The sequence below is a fragment of the Myotis daubentonii genome, chromosome 11, assembly GCF_963259705.1.
Source record: "Myotis daubentonii chromosome 11, mMyoDau2.1, whole genome shotgun sequence".
Classification (NCBI taxonomy): Eukaryota; Metazoa; Chordata; class Mammalia; order Chiroptera; family Vespertilionidae; genus Myotis; species Myotis daubentonii.
The window spans coordinates 49,811,426-49,831,395 of record NC_081850.1 but is presented as its reverse complement, the minus strand read 5'-3'; the positions used below and the strand labels follow the sequence as shown (position 1 = coordinate 49,831,395).

General features: G+C 38.5%; 2 protein-coding genes and 1 pseudogene across 9 annotated transcripts in view; 1 reads left to right on the top strand and 2 right to left on the bottom strand.

Annotated features, from left to right (window-relative positions):
* The window catches only part of GOLM1 (golgi membrane protein 1), a 45,582-nt gene extending 38,530 nt beyond the window's left edge, over window positions 1-7,052 (top strand). Inside the window, exons 9-10 of one of the 2 annotated variants that reach the window (XM_059657092.1) lie at window positions 1,256-1,369; window positions 3,967-7,052. In XM_059657092.1, the coding sequence (XP_059513075.1) occupies window positions 1,256-1,369; window positions 3,967-4,010 (158 nt within the window). In that variant the 3' untranslated portion in view covers window positions 4,011-7,052. The remainder of the gene's footprint in view (window positions 1-1,255; window positions 1,370-3,966) is intronic. The other variant, XM_059657093.1, reaches the window with a different exon arrangement.
* Window positions 7,053-7,797: 745 nt separating this feature from the next.
* The window catches only part of NAA35 (N-alpha-acetyltransferase 35, NatC auxiliary subunit), a 48,059-nt gene continuing 35,886 nt past the window's right edge, over window positions 7,798-19,970 (bottom strand). For all 7 annotated transcript variants that reach the window (XM_059657086.1, XM_059657087.1, XM_059657089.1 and 4 more), the window contains 9 exons: window positions 19,829-19,895; window positions 17,854-17,952; window positions 16,865-17,043; window positions 15,269-15,405; window positions 14,191-14,258; window positions 12,975-13,115; window positions 12,459-12,581; window positions 9,766-9,846; window positions 7,798-8,951 (listed from right to left, as the gene is read on the bottom strand). In XM_059657086.1, the coding sequence (XP_059513069.1) occupies window positions 8,892-8,951; window positions 9,766-9,846; window positions 12,459-12,581; window positions 12,975-13,115; window positions 14,191-14,258; window positions 15,269-15,405; window positions 16,865-17,043; window positions 17,854-17,952; window positions 19,829-19,895 (955 nt within the window). In that variant the 3' untranslated portion in view covers window positions 7,798-8,891. The remainder of the gene's footprint in view (window positions 8,952-9,765; window positions 9,847-12,458; window positions 12,582-12,974; window positions 13,116-14,190; window positions 14,259-15,268; window positions 15,406-16,864; window positions 17,044-17,853; window positions 17,953-19,828; window positions 19,896-19,970) is intronic.
* LOC132212910 (small nucleolar RNA SNORA48) lies at window positions 16,348-16,473 on the bottom strand (annotated as a pseudogene).

Sequence of the window (19,970 nt, the reverse complement as noted above, 5' to 3'; positions counted from 1 at the left end):
TGTGTGTGTGTGTGTGTGTGTGTGTTGCGGGGGGTGGGGGTGGGGGATAGACAGCGGAAGAGAAGGAAGGAGGGAAGGAAGTTAGTTTGCCAAAAAGGGACACATGAATCTCACCTTTCTGGTTTTGGTTTCTTAAAGATGTGAAAAATTTCAATCCCAGCTGCCAGGAACACTTAAATAGAAGGCACCTGTGCTCTGGGAGTGACCAAGGAACAGAAGTTGGGGAATGTGCTTATTACAGAAGTTATCCTGAGTCCATTTAAATCTAATTTTCGCTCAAGTTTCTCTTTCTGAAGAATGTGTCCTCACAAGTTCTCCATTGAAGAATTGAAGCAATAAAACTCAGGTGGCTGATTCAGTTGGTGGCTGTCCCCTAGCCGCTGGACCATTGAGCAGATGGTCACAATGTGTAATGGCCACCAGGGGGCGCGCTACTGTAGGACATGAGGATGCACTTCCTTTCAGGTGCACTGGTGATGATCTACTTAGTGGAATGAAGCTACAGGGCACACTGGCCTGTGCTTCATGTTCACGTCAGGCAGCAAGTGCAGAGAAATATAACTAGAGCTGACTTTTCCAGGTGTGCTTAAAAAAATTTACTTACCTATATACATATATGCCATGTTTAGGTTAAATTCTGTGACTATGTCTGTGGAATGCATTGTGTCCTGATCTTCCTTTCCAGGGATGGATGTAGTGATGAATGATGGAATTCTGTAGGTCTGATGGGAAATTTTATCGTTTGGCTCACAGCAGCCACTCGTTTCCTCCTTTTGGAGCAATGAGCTACTCTAAGGAGATGTCATTATTTATATAATAAAAGCATAATATGCTAATTAGGCCGGACAGCTGAACGACCTTCTGGACGAAGCCAGGGCTTCGAGGGCCAAGCGTCTTGCACAAATTTCGTGCATCGGGCCTCTAGTTAATTAGAAACCTGTTGTTTCCAAAAACAGTGGAAACAACCTTGAGTTGATTGTCTCTTTAAAAAACTGGGATTTGGGTTCAGCTAGGTAGGTAGTTCCCCCATTTTATATAGACTCAGAGTCAAAGTGGAATACGTGAATAGAGAACTCCTACACGGTGTGGGTACTGGCAGCAAATACATGAGTCCCTGTCAGTTCTGAGGTGTGGCAAAAGATCTGTCGGTGAAACCATGGTTGGAAGAAGAACCCAGTGTCTGGGCTCTGTTGTGTCTGTGGCACCAAGAGAAATGATGGAGTTTCTGTTTTATGTGTTGTCTGTGCTGTTTCAGGGAGAAACGAGCAAAAAGTGGGAGGAGATGATGACTACAACATGGATGAAAATGAGGCAGAATCTGAAACAGACAAGCAGGCAGCCCTTGCAGGGAACGACAGGAACGTGAATGGTAAGGACTGTGGTGGGGTCGCCTCGTTCTAGGCGCAGTTGTGACGCTCTACTCTGTGGTCCTTCACCACGGAGGTGGCTGTACAGCGAATCCCAGCAGTAGCAGAAGTGATCCGTCGCTGAAGACTTTTCTTCAGAAGCCTTCGAATTAGGGGCCAGGAGGGAGGTGCAGGGCTGAGGAGCGTGTTCATGGGGCTCCAGCCCTCGGGAGTCAGCTGGAGGATGGGTCTTCAGCGACACGTAGGGATTTCCCAACAAAACGGCCAGGTCACCGCTGATTACTCTGTAGCACCCATCAAAAAGCCCTGTTACAGTGCACAGCGCTTTCAGGCAGCTTTTTATAGTAGCGTTTTGTAATGTTACGGATTTGAATTTTTGGAGAGTCCAGTCCAGTGGGCTGGATCAGGTCTGGGTGTGTCCGTTTTGCTGTGATTGGATTCAGGTTGGGCGTTTTTGCAGCTGCCTTGCGTTCCTCTTGCGCCACACCAGGAGGCACGGATGGCAGGCTGGCGGCTTGGTGAAGGCAGTGCGCACCAGGTCTCTCCCTTGCCAAAGTCCACTTTCCATAGAACTAATATGTCATCTAGAATGGGACCCCTTTTTCCATTTTTGAGATAGAATTGACATACAACACTGTGTTTAGGTTGTACAGCCTAATGAGTTGACATGTATATCGTGGAATGATTACTACAGTAAGTTTAATTCACATCCATCGTCTCATAGGGATATAAAGTATATTTTTTTCCTTGTGATGAGAATACTTAGGATCCACACTCTTAACAACTTTCATGTATCATAAGGCATTGTAATCACTTCCATCATATTGTACATTCCATCCCCATACGGGCAGGGGTCCTTTGCAATGGTTTGGCTTTACCATCCATTGGAACCACTTGTCTAATGGTGACTTTTCTGATCCTGCCACCTTCACAGGTATTAGCTGTCATGTTGTTGTTGTTTAATTTTTAAAATTGATTTAGAGAGGAATGGAGAGAAACATTGATGTCAGAGAGAAATATCAATTGGTTGCCTCCTCCACATGCTTCAGCTGGGGATCGAACCCACAACCTAGGTATGTGCCTTGACTGGGAATTGAACCTTTTGGTGTACAGGACGATGCTCTAACCACCTGAGCCACCCAGCCAGGACTAGCTGCCATTCTTTAGGGACCTCCCTACCCCAACACACACTCATACACTCACACATATTGATTGGTTTTAGTATCATTATGAACTTATGATTTCCTTTTAAATTTTTATTTTTTCAGATTCTTGGTGTTTTAATTCTGTTTTTAAGACTCTTTATATGCTGGAGACATTGCTCCTTATCTGTGAAGTTGCAGATACCTTCTCCCAGTTTGTCTTGATTTTGCCTCTGGTGTATTTTTGCCTTGCACAAGTTTCTACAATTTTTCTATCTTTTATTGCCTCTGGGAGTTGGAAGGAATTTACCTGTGTTTTCATTTAGTAGGCTTACAAAGTTTTCCTGTTAGGAAGTAAAAGAGATTCAGAAAAACCACATAAAGCAAAGGAGTTTTTAGAAGATGAACACCTTGTAACCACCCTCCACCCTGTCAAGAAATAGAATGTGGCCTGCCCTCTAGAAGCCCCTCCCTATGCCCTGCCCCAGGCCCAGCACCTTCCCTCCCTGTAGTAGCAACCCCTCTCCTGACCCATCTAGTAGGCATTTTCTTACATTTCTTTGTGGGTTTATCACCCAGGTGGGCATCCCTGGACACCATAGTTTAGTCTTGCCTGTTTTCCTAAGTTTAATATGTTCTTTAACCAGTAAGTCCCTGGGGCTCCTTCCCCTTTCCTTCTTTGTAGTCTGTTAAAGAGCCAAAGCCAGTTGACTTGGAGTTTTCCGCAGTCTGGATAGTGCAGTTTACTATGTTGTTCTTTTTACCTCCTGCAAACCAGTCTTGATAAGACTCAGGTTCTGGTCAAGCCTTTGGTAAGATGACAGTTACGTTCTTTCACCAGGAGGAACGTAATGTCTGGTGTCTCTCTTTTTGTGATACAAGCAGCAATTGATGCTTAGTGCCTTTATTAACTCACTGGGGTTCTTCTAAGTCAGCCATTTCTGTGCAGTAGTTGTAAATCAGGTATGTGTCTTAGGTCTTATTTGTGGCATGTCTTTTGATGTTGTCCATGTGTTCCAAGGACAAAGTAAGGAAGATGGAAGCCACAGTCCATTCCCACTCTGAAAGGGGAGAGCTTTGGAGTGGCGAGAGCTGACCAAAGCTGCTAGTGGCTCTTAGGAGGCATGTGCTTCCTGTTGCAGGTGCACTGACAGAGGTGTTCATGAGGATTGTGACAGCATCAAAATTCTTCTGAGAGTACATTTTATAGGACATGGGACATAATTTCACCATTTCAAATATAGATTTTTCACATGTTTGAGCTTCGTTTCATGGCACCTGTTGGCCAAACAAGTGGTCTCGTTTGCTATCTTGTCCTATGAGTGCAATTCCCCATTGCAGTGTTGCTATGAGTCTTTATGACAGTTTCTAAATATTTATGTCAATGGGACCTGCCGGGCTGGTTTCTCAAAACATTTAATACTAGAATATTATGGTGTGTTTTTTTTCCTTTTTAGTTCTTAATGCAGAAAATCAGAAAAGAGACAATAAGTTTACTTGATCAGCATGAAAAGAGGAAACCCACAATCAAACTGGAATCACTTCATTTCATGTCAGGACTGAACAGCGATAACTACAAAATATTCGCAAGGGATTGAATACTGTGAAATTTACTAAGTAACATATAGACCTAAAGATGATTATTGTGGAATTTTAGTATGTCACTGGGGGTTACTTTTGAAGCATCTATATTAAAGATGTTAACATGTGTTGGCTAATAGGTATTTCATGAGAAGATCAACACCAAAAATAGAACACAACTTCTCCAGGATAGCGACAGTGGCACTTACCATCCAGGATCTGTGTTTAAAATAAAATCCACAGGAAGAGTCCATATTCTGGTGCGAAGGAGAGGCCTGCTGCACGTAAAAAAAACAACAACCCCATCTCTTCTTGGTTCCTTCTGGAGTTACTCTCTTTTCCAACGGCCTGTCATTTCTGTGCTCCCTGGTCAGCACTGGATTACGGGTTTCTGCTCTCCTGTGCTCATTCCTGGTTCTGACACTCAGAGGCCTGGAGCACTGACTACTAACACTACTGACAGCATTGTAAACACGTTTAAACAACAAGATGTTTGTGGGAGAATTTTTAACGACCACTTGTATAATAGCCCTTGTTGTTAATGTTAAGTGGCTTCTAATGTGAAAACGGGTGATCTGTACTTACTTTGCTAATGTTTGTAGGCAAAGCAGGATCTTCTGTAATGAGTGGGCATCACCAAAAAAAGCTATGAGTGGATTAGACTTGACACAACAGGGGCCAGAGCAGAGGTGACCCGGGTGCCCGAGGGCAGCACAGCTCCACGGGGAGGGTTGGTTGTGGACAAACTGCCTACTTCGCCGGAGGAAAAGAGAAAGTTGGTGTTGAACAGTACACGGTTATAAGCTGGGAAATATTAGAAAGGGAAGAGAAATGGCATTGTGTCATAGTTTTCATATTTAGCTTGTGGTAAATGCCTATCAAAACTGATTTAAAAATCAAAAGTTAATGTTCATTTGAAAATGACTAATCATAATTTACATTGATAATAGTTTTGGTTTTAGTTGGTCCTTAATATTTCAGGAAAATGGGCTTTTGCCACTTGTGAACTGGCAAAACCACACCAATGGCTTTCAATGAGGCTCTCTAAGCAGTTAAGTGGGTGGTGCGCTTACTAAAATATATTTGGAGTTACAGGATTGAGATGCAGTCTCCTTGGGTCATTTGGTGGGACTCCCTTGTTTTGAGAGGAAACTGGCCCAGAGGAGTTGGAGCATAACCTGGCCACACACCCAGGGTGACTAGCTGTGCCCCTGGCAGTCACTGAGGCAGCACCTGCTTTGCCTTCAGGTTAAGCTCTACAATTTGGATGTTCTTCATGTATAATTCCCTTTTACCTAATTGCTAAGACTGAACTTTTCACCCAGAAAAGGCATCTAAGAGTATGTAAGTAGCTCTATAAGATTTTATCCAAGTCCTTGTCCCACCTCCCTTAGTCTTAGGCTTGATTTCCCAAATAGTTAATTCATCTCATGTTTAGTTAGTGTGCACAGAGTTGCTGAGAAATGAAATAGTCCAGCTTTTAAAACTTTCAGTTTTCCTTTCATCCCTTATTTGATCGCTAAAGAACCAGCTTTTAAGTTGTGGAGATGAGATATCAATATAAATAAAAAGTAACCCGTGATGATGATTTCATCTTCATTTACAGAGGCATCAAGGCCATTCCTTTAGGGCAGTGGTTCTCAACCGTGGCTGCACATTAGAATCACCCGGGAATCTTCTTAAAATCCTGATTTCTGGGCCTCATCCTCTGGAAATTCTGTTTCTTTGTTATGGGGTGGGGCCACAACATTAGTAACAAAGAAACAATTTCCAGAGGATGAGGCCGGTTGAGAACCACTGCTTTAGGGGGTGTGCCATGCGTGGTTTCTCCAGGCAGTCATGCTTTATTATTACTGGCTTCCTGTGGGATCACAAGCACCTAGCCCGAAGCACAACTTAGAGGTATTATGGCTGTTAAAAAACTAAACACACACCTGTGTAATAAGCATCCAAATTAAATCAGCAGCTATTCTAATCTGTAATTGGCATCAACTAATTGGCACCTGTCCTCTATTCTCAAATGGTGTGTGGGCAGGAAAGAGGAATCGTTTTATCTTTTTTCCTGCAGATCAGATTGCAGGTGGAGATTCTAAGCAACCTTGGATTAGATTTAGATTTCCCGAGGAATCTAATCACAGCACACACCTAGTGTGTACTTTTGTGTGATGAAGCTTGAGAAATAAACCTCTCCCTGTTCAGTATGTTGTCATTAAATAACTAGATCATTAACATGATTGTTTTAATTGGTAATTGCTGGTTATCCATTTATAGAAGCTGGCATGGTGAAGAGAATTGTGAATTCATGGTCCTGGTGGTTAGTTTTACTACCATTATGTTTTAGCCTAAAAGATTATTAACTACAAATAGTTATTCTAACACTTGTCTTTGAAATGGATTTTAGAAAAAATTTTTAATGGCAGAGGTTCTATTAACTGGGTTCTATTAACTTCCTTTTTGCACATATTAGCTTAGATGTTGAAAATGTTCATTAGTGCCTGAAAGTTGGGAAAAGTTTATTTTGATTGTGTATTTAAATGTTTGTTTGTATGCTATTTCTCAGCTCAGAGAGCAACACTTTCTTAAAGTGTACTAAGCCACTATTCCTTAAAAACTGGTTTGTAAAATTCTGATAATGTATACACTGTAAGATTATTCTAAAATACATATCTTCCCATGTACTTAACACACACACAACTGAAAGGCTTTAATTCACTGGTATGCATCTCTGGGAAAAGTTAACTGGCTTTTGATATTATCTTTATACACTTCAGATAATGGGTTTTACAAACCAAGGCCCTAATAAATTGAGACAAATGCTTATTTTCTATTCTTACTCATGAACTGAGTGACATTGAACATAAGTTGCCAATATAATTTACACCCCTGGAGATTCTAGTCCTATGCTGGGTGCTTAGTAAATATTTTACTCTTAAGTCCAAATAAATGATTGTGATTGATCAGAGATGTCCTAGATAGATAACCTACTTTTCATATTAACTGCAAGTTGCCTGTTAGAAACATTTAAATGAATAGATGGCTTTTTGTATGAATGTTAAATACATGGGAATTAAGATGAAAACCCACTTGGCTGTAAGAGGGAAGCCAGAGTCTGTGTTGGTAGCTTGCTTCTTACTAATTTGTCTCTGAAAACTGTAGTGAACGACAGAGATGGAACCTCCAGGGTGATGTGCCATATCTGCCTTTATCCAGAATTTAAGTTCACATTTAAATAGTCACCTCAACATTTTCACTCTCTCTCCAAAAAAGCTGCTGTATTATCAACATTGAACATTTCTGTACCATTTAAAAAAGTAGTTCTGTGATTTCAACCAGCAGCCTACAAGTGACAGGGTTGTTTTTTTGTTTGTTTTCCTGTAAAGGACAATCTTGCTCTGGTTTTTGAGATAGGCTCATTACAAAATTATTCTAGAACTCAACAGATGACATATCTGTGATCAAAACAAAGTACAACACCTTCCTTTAAGCTTGGCTTAATGTTTGAATTGTAGACAGAAGGTTTCAGAGTTGTGTAATAACTTTACATGATCCTCCAAAAGCAGATAAATTCTCTTCTTAAATGGAAGGCATTATTAGCAGAGGACTACAGGAAAAAAACCTTATAATCTTTCTGGTCAGTATCTCAGGTCATTTCATCTCTTCAAAATCAATTTTAAAACTCTTTGGGCAGCTGTAGGATGACACAAATATTCAGTCATCTCAAGTTTTATTTTATGGCTCCTTATAAGCAAAAGCAACCAGTTCTGATTCCCTACTCTCAAGATTTGGATGTATCTGATATACCAACTTGTGTGCTTGGATTGATTTGTAAATACCCGACAAATGAATCAACTTTTATTAGCTGAAGCAAACTGTTTAAGTGCAAGGACCAGACTCCAACTTGCTACTCCAAATTCCTCTGCCCTTTTATCCGTCCTGTTCCCACCATCAGTGTTTCTTTTACTAAAAAAAGGCAGTCAACCTACTGCCCTAGTGACCTTTTTTACCTTCTCTACTCAGTTTACCCCAGAATAGCTCAATGCCACATTTAAAAATTCCATATTCCATTAATTGAATGAGCAGGTTCTAGAAAGATTGTCACTTTCCTCAAGCTTATACTACAGTTGGGAAGATAGAAACAACTATTTAAATTACAACTGAAAGTGCTAAGTACTTTTAAGGGGCTTGGCCTAAGCTTTAATCTTTTAAAAGTACCAAAGTAATAGTTAAAGACATTTTTAAAAACATCTACATTCTTACAGGTATATAATTTAATGTCATGACATGGAATCATAATGCCCATATAATAGCCTCCCTACATAGCTTAGACTATGCCCCGTTCAAATGTATTTTGCCTAAATCACTTGATTTGAAACATCTTTTAGATAAGTTGTTTCAATTACTCAAATGTTAGAGTAAACACCTTCAGCTCTTAACATGTACCAACAAAGTACTATTTTTTTATCTCCAGTAATACATTTTGGTCAAATTTATTTACCTTTACAAACACTATTTTCACTCAGTCATTCATAAAAAATGATTTATGATTAAATCTGTAATAAGACCATATAACGTTCATCAATGCATTCAACAACATCAGTTTCATCCACGGACATAATAAACCACTTTAAAACAGCAGTTTTCATTCACATCATATAAGGCTGTCAAATTAAAAGAATTCCTTATAATGGGTGGTTATCCAAGAAATCCATTTCACTTCATGTTATATGGTAAGACTGATGGGTGGGTCCTAAAAAGTAGAATCTGAAAGTAGATTTTACCCCTTTATCGTCACCTGTCAGTCTCAAACAAGTTTCACAACAGGAAAATATTTGTGAGCAGAGAAATCAAATTCAGGAGGAACCTGTAAAGAAAAATCAGAAAGTCAAATGTACCTAATAAATATTTAGACAATAAACAAATATTTTTTAGAGTATTTTTAAAGACAAGGCGCAGTACAAGGGAGATTTTTTAAAAGCTGGTTAAATAGCAAAAAACTAAGAAACTAACCTGGGTTTATGAAGATCACTAGAAAACAAGCTGACATCTATCTTTAGAGAATAGTTCAAGGAAAATGGACTTAAAATACAGGAAGAAGTCATGGGTCAGCAAATTTTTTAGTTCCAGGGTCACTGATAGTACTGAGCAATTACATGAGAGTCACTGGTAAAGCCAGGCAGGAGAGGAGATAGAAAAACAATGGGAGTAAACAAATAGCAGTACATATAATGGGCAGATGCCACCGCAAATGCTTCAGTGGTTGGCTTCCAACGAGATGCAGAACCTCTGTGTTGAGTATTTACATAGCACTGATGATAAAATATTACCAAGGAAGCATCCATCTCCTGAACCATTAAAAATATCTTATTATTGAAGCATCCATTTCTAAAGACTTTTTAAATACCTCTCCCATATATGTATGTATACACATTTTCTTTTTTTTATCCCAAGTCATCCAGTAATTTGCAGTGGGAATAGGGGAATGAAAAGGCAGACTTGAAATTTTAAGTCAACAGAACCTATGTTTCAAGTCAAAAGGGCAAGCTCTAGTCTATTTTCTTTTTCCTGCTTCTGATCCTTTTTGGAGTGCTTAATTTTTTTAGAATGAAACACCTTATTGAAAAAAGTGAAGTTCTATGATAATTTAGGATCATTTATTTTCCCCACAATGTTCTTACCTTAGATTCCTTTTTGTGTCCTCCTGCCAGTAACTTCATAACCACAAAATTGGGTTTGGCAACCTTTAAAATTCTATTGACCTAAATAATGAGCAACATTAAGCTATCAAAACATAAAATTTACAATCAAAATGTCTTAATATTATAGATACTAATAGGAACTTTGCACATTTAAGTGTTGATACTTTATTAAATATAGGCTATTTAAAAATAGATTTCTTTTAGTAACACAGAATCCTATTTTAGTCAACTCTGAAAACATCAAAGGGCTACCGTAGCTTGATCTTATGAGAACAAAAGAACACTGAGCTGCAAAGACAACACCATGGAGGGGGCCATGGACTCAAGTTAGGCTGTCTGCTTACAAATTCTAGCTTTGCCGTTTACTAGCTATGAAATCTCTGGTAAGGTCTCTACCTCTCTTCCTCAGTTTCTTTACCTGTGAAAATGGGGATAATTTTCCCTATCCCACCAGGATCTGTTGTAAAGATTAAATGAGTTCATTTATATTATGACCTGAGAACCAGGCCTCACAGGTAGTAAGTATCCTGTAAGTGTGAACTGTTATTTCTATCACTGTCTAAAAAGCGTCACGCCAACACATGAATACCAATGGGATGTGCAACTTGAAGGAAAAAGTTCTGTCATCATCTTGCTGACCCCTCAGGAAACACACTTCACTATAACTTTAAGAAACACTCCTCAGCTCCAAATCACACAGCCACCTGCCCTGGGGACAGCTCCATTTAGGTGGCGTGTCCAAAACAGCTCAACTCCCAGCTCTGCCACCCCGCCTGCTCCACCTGCATCTGCCTCATATAACTCCATCCATCCAGGTGTTCAGGCCAAAAACTTTGGAGTCACCCTTGACTCCATATCCAATCCATCAACCAACTCTGCAGGCTTGACCTTAAAATACATAGAGAACGCGATCACTTCTGATCACCTCCACTGTCACCACCAGCTCTCACCCGGGATACTGCTGTGGCCTACCTGGCTCCCCTGCTTCTGCTGGCCCCACTACAGTCTATTTTCAGCCAAGTGACCACAATGATCCTTTGAACACAGACCTGGTCACTCCTCTGTTTGAAACCCTCTAACAACTCACCCCTTGTTTGCCCCTTGAAGAACATCAGTCCTTGGCTGTTCTTTAAATACTCCAGGCACACTCCTGCCTCATCACACCTTTACACACACGGATCCCACTGCCTAGAAGGCTCCATCCCTACCTGGCCACATGATTTGCTTCTTCACCTTCCAGGATTTGCTCAAAGGCCACCTTATTAAAAAATGCCTCACCTCCTCTTCCTCTTATCTCCTGTAGCAGTCACTATCCCATTCCTAGCTTGATTTTTTCTTCATAATACTTAGGATCTAATATACTATTTTACTTATCTTTTCATTTATTTACTTATTGTCTGCAACCCACCACTCTCCTCAACACAGGAGGGCTGGGATTTTTGTCCCTTTTTCACTATTGGAATCTACCACAGTGTCGGAGGCATAGGAGGCACTAAGGAAATACTTGAATAAGTGAAGTCCACTACTAGTAAAATAAATAGGCTGTTTTTTATTATAGGTACCTTCCTCTAATTTTTATACTCCCCCCCCTTTTTTATTACATCATTATACTAGTATGTGAATTTAAAAAAGTTGTCTCCTTTCCATCCCTGTTCCCTGACACTCCCTCTCAAGAAGCACACACTGTTATTCTAATTTCTATTATCTTTCCAGAAGTATTATATATATTATATAATACTTGCCCCTTTTGACTGAAATGGCAACATACTATATAGTTTACTACCTTGCCTTTTAAACTTCTTGTATTCTAAAGAATGTTCCATTACAGTGCATAAAGGTCTTCCTTGTCCTTTCAAAAGCTGCACAGTATTTCATTGTATAACGTGTCTTAAGTTATTTTACAGTCCCCTGTTGGAGAACACTACTTCCTTCATTTTCTTGCTATTAGAAATCTTGCTGTGATGGATACTCTTGTATATTCGTCACTTCCCTTACTTTCCACATGTGCACATGTATCTGTAGAAAAACCCTAAGAAGTAGAACTGCTGAGCTACCTTTCCATGGAGGTTGTACTGAGATATACTCCCCGCAAATGGTGTATGATACAGGTAACTCATTTTACAGAAGAAATGCATTTCAATAAAAGTAGGTATACAGCGAATTGTGAAAATTATGAAAACCTGAAACTTAATATGTACAACCTCTATAAAATGGCATTTTAAAATAAAGTCATCAAAAACAATAGTCTTTATTTTATATGGTCAAGGGGATAAGGTGGTTTTCACTTCCTGTGATAACTAACCAGATCATTTTTCAGATTTAAGATTTATGTGATTATATTTGAATATAGTAAACTATAGATTAAAATATTTTAAACATTAACATTTCTAACAAGCCAGATCTTATTTCTATTCTTCACAGCTCTAACTCATAATTTCTCCTTGCATTGATTTCTAAATTTACCCATAGGAGGTATTTTCATCACCTCTCATCAAATACTTTTAAGTCTGACAAGGTTAGGTTAAGAAAGCCATTTGAAATCCAGGGCAGAAACATGACAGGCTTCCTTTATGAATAGCATGAAGCTCACTTTTACACTTAAACTGTTATCAGGGGTAAGGTTTGTGCTCCCACCAGTCTTTCCCTGTGGAATCGCCGAGACTGAGCCTTACCTCGTGGTCAGGGTTGGGGAGGTTCTCCAGGATCATTTTGGCCTGCTGGAAGTGTTTGCTAGCTGCCACGTACAGCTCTGGAGACTGGGGGGGAGGGCTGTATTTATTGAGGTCAGACATTTCCTAAAGGGGGAAACACTATTATTCAAAACATGTTTAATATGAACAACTCTAAAAAAAACCTTTTTAAATTAAAGAATTCTACATTGACTATCCATTCCTATATAAACACCTAAGCAAACACTCAGCATGTCCCTATTTTTTCCTAGGTAATATTAAATTCTTAACCTTCAAATACTGCCTCATATTATTCTCATTCTTAAATAAATGTTAAACATGATATTAGTATCCCAAAAAAGCCAAATAATTTTGACACTATTTAAATTGCCATTTTCTTACTCTGTCCCATTAGTCCAACAACAGTCTGATTTTAGTATTTTAACGAAGTGGCTCGGTACAAACATCTCTAAGACCTAAGACTAAATATTTTACAGTGACTTTAGTGAGCAGGTTCACCTTGAACTGCAGATAGTGTACTGGGGGTGGTGTCATTACGCTGTTGAATGGAGCAAATCTGTGCTCGTATCGAACTTGTTCACTATCAAGCTCAAACTTGGGTTTTCGTACTTTGCCATCCATGTCAAATGCTACCATGGTCTACAGGAAAAAAGAGAATGAGGAAATATATATCAATATGAAAAAGTAAACATTCTCATTAATTCAGAATAGAAAACGAGAAACAACTATTTACAGATATCTAAAACAACTTAAGGCTCAGAAATCAGAAACAGGAAGAGAAAAACTGGCTTTAGTGTTTACTTTTATGTCATATGTCTTTATTTTTTTATTTTTAAAAAAATATATATTTTATTAATTTTTTACAGAGAAGAAGAGACAGGGATAGAGAGTTAGAAACATCGATCAGCTGCCTCCTGCACACTCCCTACTGGGAATGTGCCCACAACCAAGGTACATGCCCTTGGCCGGAATCGAACCTGGGACCCTTCAGTCCGCAGGCCGACGCTCTATCCACTGAGCCAAACCGGTTAGGGCTCATGTGTCATCTTTAATAGGTTTTCAAGGCCTAGTGTTGATATTACTATTTTTCCCAGTGAAATTATACCATATGCACATTATTTTCCCATGCTTCATGCTTTACAATAGCTTTGGAAGCTTCAAGTAAAAGTTTCTGAAGAAACATGTAGGCATAAATTTTTATAAGAAAAGGAGTCCATGTTCTATATATTTTAATGTGTTACCAATAAAGTTAGGACTCAGTGCTCACTCCACCTCCTTGAAAATGCCTGCGTTTGCTTAAGCCATTGATTGTGGAGCCCGCCCCTTTCCTAATACAGCCCTAAAAGATCCAAACCCCATCTCTTTCAAGAAACCTTTGCTGATCATCAATCAGAAGTAAACTCTTCCTACACTGATTATCTGTGTCACACAAGTCACCTGGCCTGTCATTAATAAGGATCTGAGACAAGGATCACATCTGATTAGACTTGGTATTCTGCAAGGTATTCAGTACAAGATATCTGGCATAACATGGGCTCAAATATTTGGTAAACAACTCAATGAAAACAACTAGACTTGGAAAAAAAGTTTCAAGCAAATGTTTAACATAGGTGAAATTAGAACCTGGAAAAAATCAAAGAGAGTCAATTTGAACTAAACTACATGATAGCAGTGTAGTTCAAAAGCAAAAAGAACTCTATTTTCAACAACTTACCTTAAACATTCCAGCACACATGTTCTGATAGGCCTGGCTCATGGTGATTTCTCGGCTCAAAGGGCGAACTGTAATTAGAAGGAAAAATCACCTGTACTCTTCACCTTCCTCTTGCATTACTGCAGGAGAAAATCTAATTTTTTAAAAATCTTCCATGTTTACTAAATTAAAATTTTGAATAGTTTGTTCCTACAGGCTACATTTTATTTTATGGTCCAAAACTACAAATAATAAAATATAACTTAAAGACTAAATAGAAATTATGCTCCTTGAATGGTTAATACTAAAGAATTCTAAAGTAATTTGAACTTCTGAATTCGTCATATAGAGATTTAACGTGTTTTTTTCTATATGTAATATGGTATGTTTAGTCCCAAATGCTGTGATACATGATGTTTCTTTTTTAATTTTTATTTTTCAATTACAGTTTATGTTCAAAGTTATGTTGTATTAGTTGCCTGTGTATAGCATAGTGGTTAGACAATCATATACTTTACAGAGTTCTCCCTATATTTCCAGTACCCACCTGGCACCACACATAGTTAAGAGACTTCTTAAAGAAGAAACCCATGAACCGTCATTTAATAGCCCACCCAAACTGTTAAAATCTGATGGAAATACAAAGAAATATTTTGTAACGATTGTAGCAATATCTGTACCCTTCCACTAGTCACTAGTGACTAATGAGACAGTCCCTTTGAAACAGTTCTTCCTCCTCATGAGAGGAGTGTTGTGCCAAGGTGCTAGGTATCCTGTGCTGACTCTAAGCGCACAGCTCCAGATCTGCCTCTCTCCTGAGCTGCCAGCCTTCTGTCCAAAGATCAGAGACCTGCTGTCTTGCGCCTTAACTAAATTGCTTGCATGGTCTATGTGCTACTTCTTGTCCTAAGGTCCTCTGACACATGGAATTGCAAAGAAAGGAACCAAAAAGCCTTGTATCATTAATTTTGGGACTCTTTTTCTTATACTTCTAAAGAGAAGGTGAGAATTAAAATATTATGACTAAGTCACCCATGACAAGGGACAGAAGTGTCTCCAATATTATTTATTTCTTAAGTTTAGAAATAATCCACAGCACCTTTCTTCTTTTTCTTTGTCTTTTTACTGCTACGGCCCTTCTGCTGCTCTTCCATTATCCGTTCCTCTGCCATTTGAGAGCCATCAGCACGACTTAATGTCGACATCAACCATGCATAAAGGAATTCAGACAGATACCTTATAGAATAAAAATGTTAGTTAACAGTGGGTGTCTAAATGAGACAGCTTTATCAACACATGTATTACTACTGATAAAGAGATATTTTTCATAATGCTAAAAAAGTCTTTTAAAAATAGGTTATCCAATTAGATAATTGATAGATCTTAGGTCAGATCAATTAGATTAGAAATCAGCATTACAAGTAATTAAACTTTCCGTTTCTTGTAGCCATCTATGTTGCCACACAATACTGGAAAATTTCTTTAATTCCCTACAACAACATGCATTTTACAACTTTACAAAAGATTTCTTGATAATGATGTGTATATGTAAATCGAATTAATGCCCATTACATTGGTTTTACTGTATCAGGACATGTTCACCTCAACCTATTAAATCCCCCCCCCCCCCGTTAATTACAAAAGAAAGCAAGTAAGAGCACAAAAGCTTCTAATCAGCTACCTCAAACCACAAAGAACTTGAGCATTTTCTCCTATAAACTGTCTTGTCTACTATGAGTTAACAAAATGTAACCCAAGTATCTATACCAAGACCTTTTGGTAAGAGTTATCTATTGAAATGTTGGAGAATATACTAAATAATATTTTTCTCATATCACTATAGTTGATGCTCAAATTTAATTTTCATAGTCAAGAGCTTTCTATTAAAGAACCCTTAGCGCCATGATAAAAAACCTATGTCAACTACATGGAAGAGAATTACTTTCATTCCTTCATAGAGTTACTCCAAGGAATATACAGTATCTTAATTACAAATATAATAATCTGAATGAGTTAAAAAGATGAACTATATTAAGATTTAATATACTAAACTTAGTTGTTTGTGATGAGCAGTAATAGATTATTATTTAAAAATTACCACACAATTTGCCAGACTAAGAAAAAGATTTAAGATGACTCAATTCATTAGCTCACAATTTTCTCTCTTTTTCCCGCCCCCCATGTGTCCAGAACATGAACCAGGCATGGGCACAGACCAAAAGCCAAGCTGGGATAAACAAGGAGTGACTTTGTCCCTGGCTGAAATTCATTTTATTCTATGACAGTTTTTCCATGCCTAAAATATTCTCAAGCATTCTCTTACTAGCTTTTGTTATCTCTAAGTGAAAGCAGAGAACTACTCTACTGAGGATCATCTCTCATCAGCTTCTTTAAACCACCTGAAACAAGTCCTCAGGGATGCAGTTTGCAAATGATAACCTCAGCCTTGATTTCTTCTCAGAAGAATGATCTGGTTCAAATTTTGAACTTTAATTCCGATAAGTATAATACATAGCCAGTAGCAACCAGCATCACTGAAATTAGGCCAAAATGTGTATTATTTTTTTCCCTTAGAAATAGATAAGCGCTCTTCCAATTGTCCCACAGCTAAAATTAAAATACACAAATGAAAAAAGTACCCTAAAATTATATTCTACAGATGCTCTCTCAGATCTTTCCTATCCCACCCACTTACCAATATATGTAGTAGTATTCGTGCATGCTGTAGAGCTCCAATTCAAAGCCACTGAGAAGATACTGTATCATAATTCTGAGGTTATGGTAAAGGACCCAGGTACCTAAACAGGCCAAATGTTGCCTCTGGGGTTCCTGTTTCAACAGCATGGTGTGAAGAGCCGCATCAACCTTCTCTGCCTATCAGAATAAAATATCGTAATACTTTCTTTTTAAGTAAAGAGAGAATTTAAAATAAACAGCTAAAAACAGCATGAGCAGAAAATGAAAATCTTGCCACTAAAAGAACTCATACTTACAAAAGTAGTTTTGGTTAAGTTTATATCCAAACTTTTCATTTCACAATGGATAACATTTAGCTAAATAGTCCTTTAAGCTAAAAAGACATCCAATAGGCCAAAAATAAAAGTAATTGATTTCAGGTCTTTAGTTATATTTTCAATTAATATTGCTGCTGCTCACAAATTTACTCTAAGGTTAATATGTAATACATTTTTATGTTAATGTGAACTTGCTATAAAATTATAGTTATACATATATTTTATAGCTTATCCTGATTACCAAATTCAGTTTTAATTATTGTTCTGTTTCTTTTAAAAAACATATAAATATCTTTTTGATTTCAGAGAGGAAGAGAAAGAGACAGAAACATCACTGATGAGAGAGAATCACTGATTGGCTGCCTCCTGCACATCCCCTATTGGGGATCAAGCCTGCAACCCTGGCATGTGCCCTGACCAGGAATTGAACCATGACCTCCTGCATAAATGGATGCTCAACCACTGAGTCACTGTGGCCTGGGCTTGTTGTGTTACTTTTTGCAAACTCTTACTTTGGTATATGAAACTGTTACATTGTAAGTGAAAAGAGAATTCACCATAGTGAAAAATTAAATAGTCAAAATACTGTTCCAAAGAATTGTTTTAAAAGTTTGTTCAAGTCATATGAATTGCTGAATTTTAGAAGGAAGGGTTACTTGTTGGCTCTTACCTCATCCTGCAAGGTAGCAAATTCCTCAAGAATATGACCAAGCTTGTCTCTCTGTCGAGCCCTATTATGCCCATGGATCTGAATAAGACTACAGAAAGGCTGCAACACATTAAAATTTGTTAACCGTCAATATGAAATTTCCTGATAACATAGAAAATTAACATTCCAAGTTTCCAAAATCTGGTTTAAGGAGAAAAAATACTGTGCATATAAGAATCATGCCTATGTGTATTTTTACACAGGTGTTTTTGAGGAACTCAACACCAGGATTTATCAATAGCTAGAAGAAAGTGGCTATTTATGAAACTTGTTTGCATATGACAAAAATATCTTCCTTTAATCTTCAGATATCATCCCACAATTTAAAGAGGGGTTTCTTTTGTGCTTATTTCAAGGCAAAAGGCACTGTTCAAAGCTGACACATCTGTGCTGCTTTAAATATACCAGAATGCCTAATAATTATAATACTTGGTAATGGCTAATAACGATAAACTCTAAGTTGTTCTGTTCCTAATCTATACAGTAGCCTATATAATAAAAAGCTAATATGCAAATCAACCGAACCACATAACACCGGTCACTATGATGCGCACTGCAGATGCTCAATGCAGGAGCTGCCCCCTGGTGGTCATTGTGCTCCCACAGGGGGAGCGCCACTCAGCCAGAAGCCAGGCTCACGGCTAGCGAGTGCAGCGGTGGCAGTGGGAGCCTCTCTCGCTTCTGCGGCAGTGGGGGATGTCCGTCTGCAGGCTTAGGCCCACTCTGAAGAGGGCACAGGCCGGGCTGAGAGACCCCCCCCCCCACAGTGCATGAATGTCATGCACCGGGCCTCTAGTCCTATATAATAAAAGCCTAATATGCAAATTGTCCTCTCGCCAGGAGTTCGACTGGGGGGTAGGGCCAGCTGGCCAACGGCCCGTGGCCCCTCACCCTGGCTGGCTCCCCCTCCCCGATTGGGGGTGGGGCTGGTCAGTAGCCAACCTCCCATGTCCCCTTCTCCCAGCCAGCCCAGCCTGATTGGCCTGGGCCAGCCGGACCCCACCTGTGCATGAATTCATGCACTGGGCCTCTAGTTCTCATATAAAATACTGTAACATTTCACTAATTGGGCAACAGACATGAACAGTAGGATGCTCTGATTTAAGAAGTATGAATCATAAGATTCAAGTATAATATTATTTTAATATGGTATACTTTGACAGATTATCTCATTTGATCACTAACTAGTCTATCCTCTTAAGAGGTATAGAGGCAGAATTAACATTGCACATTTTAAAAATCGGGAAGTTTATAGAAAAGTAAAGTGACCTCCCTGATAATGACAAAGTATTAGTGATAAAAATGAAATCTGGTCTCTTTTGACCATACCATGCTGTCTTCATATACGTATATGTGCGTGTGTGTGTGGTTTAGTAATTGGAATTACTAAAAAGAGCTCTCTATAAAGAGATTGTAATTAAATAAGAATGGCTTATAATAAACTTAATCCAGCACAAGAGTTGTAAGTTTTCCTAATTCCTTGAGATTTGAAAGAAGTTTCTGATCTCATCTAAATTAATAATTTTACTATAATCCTGTTCATTAAGATAGTATGAGGATATGTGCCTGGGGATGTTACAAATATGCCTAGTTTATAAGGTCAAAAATAAGTAAAGATTTTGTGTCTATTTAAAAAACACACCAAAAAACAATGTGGACTGCTGTTTTCCCAGATGGGGGTAATAACCCGTTTCTGTGGTTCCTGAGGGTAGTAGTAAGAGGGCATCAAAAGTGCCTCTGTACCTGATAACCTGCCAGGAACACAATAGGTTATGATGCTATCAACTCAAGCATAAGAAGAGATAGAAACTTTCTATGTAGTGAATGTGAATAAGAAATATTAGATGGAAAAATAGCACAAATTAATGCTACTAAAGGAATTATACCCCACAATTTTTAAAGTATCCATGACAACGTTCCAAACTGTAGTTCTTACCCGAACACAGTGAGTAACAAAGGAATCAATACAATCCTTAGCCTGGTGATTATTATATAGGCAGCACCTGTAAGATAATATCCATGTCATGAAACTCAAACTATTTGGGAACTACTATTAGAAATAACTATAGTTTAATAGG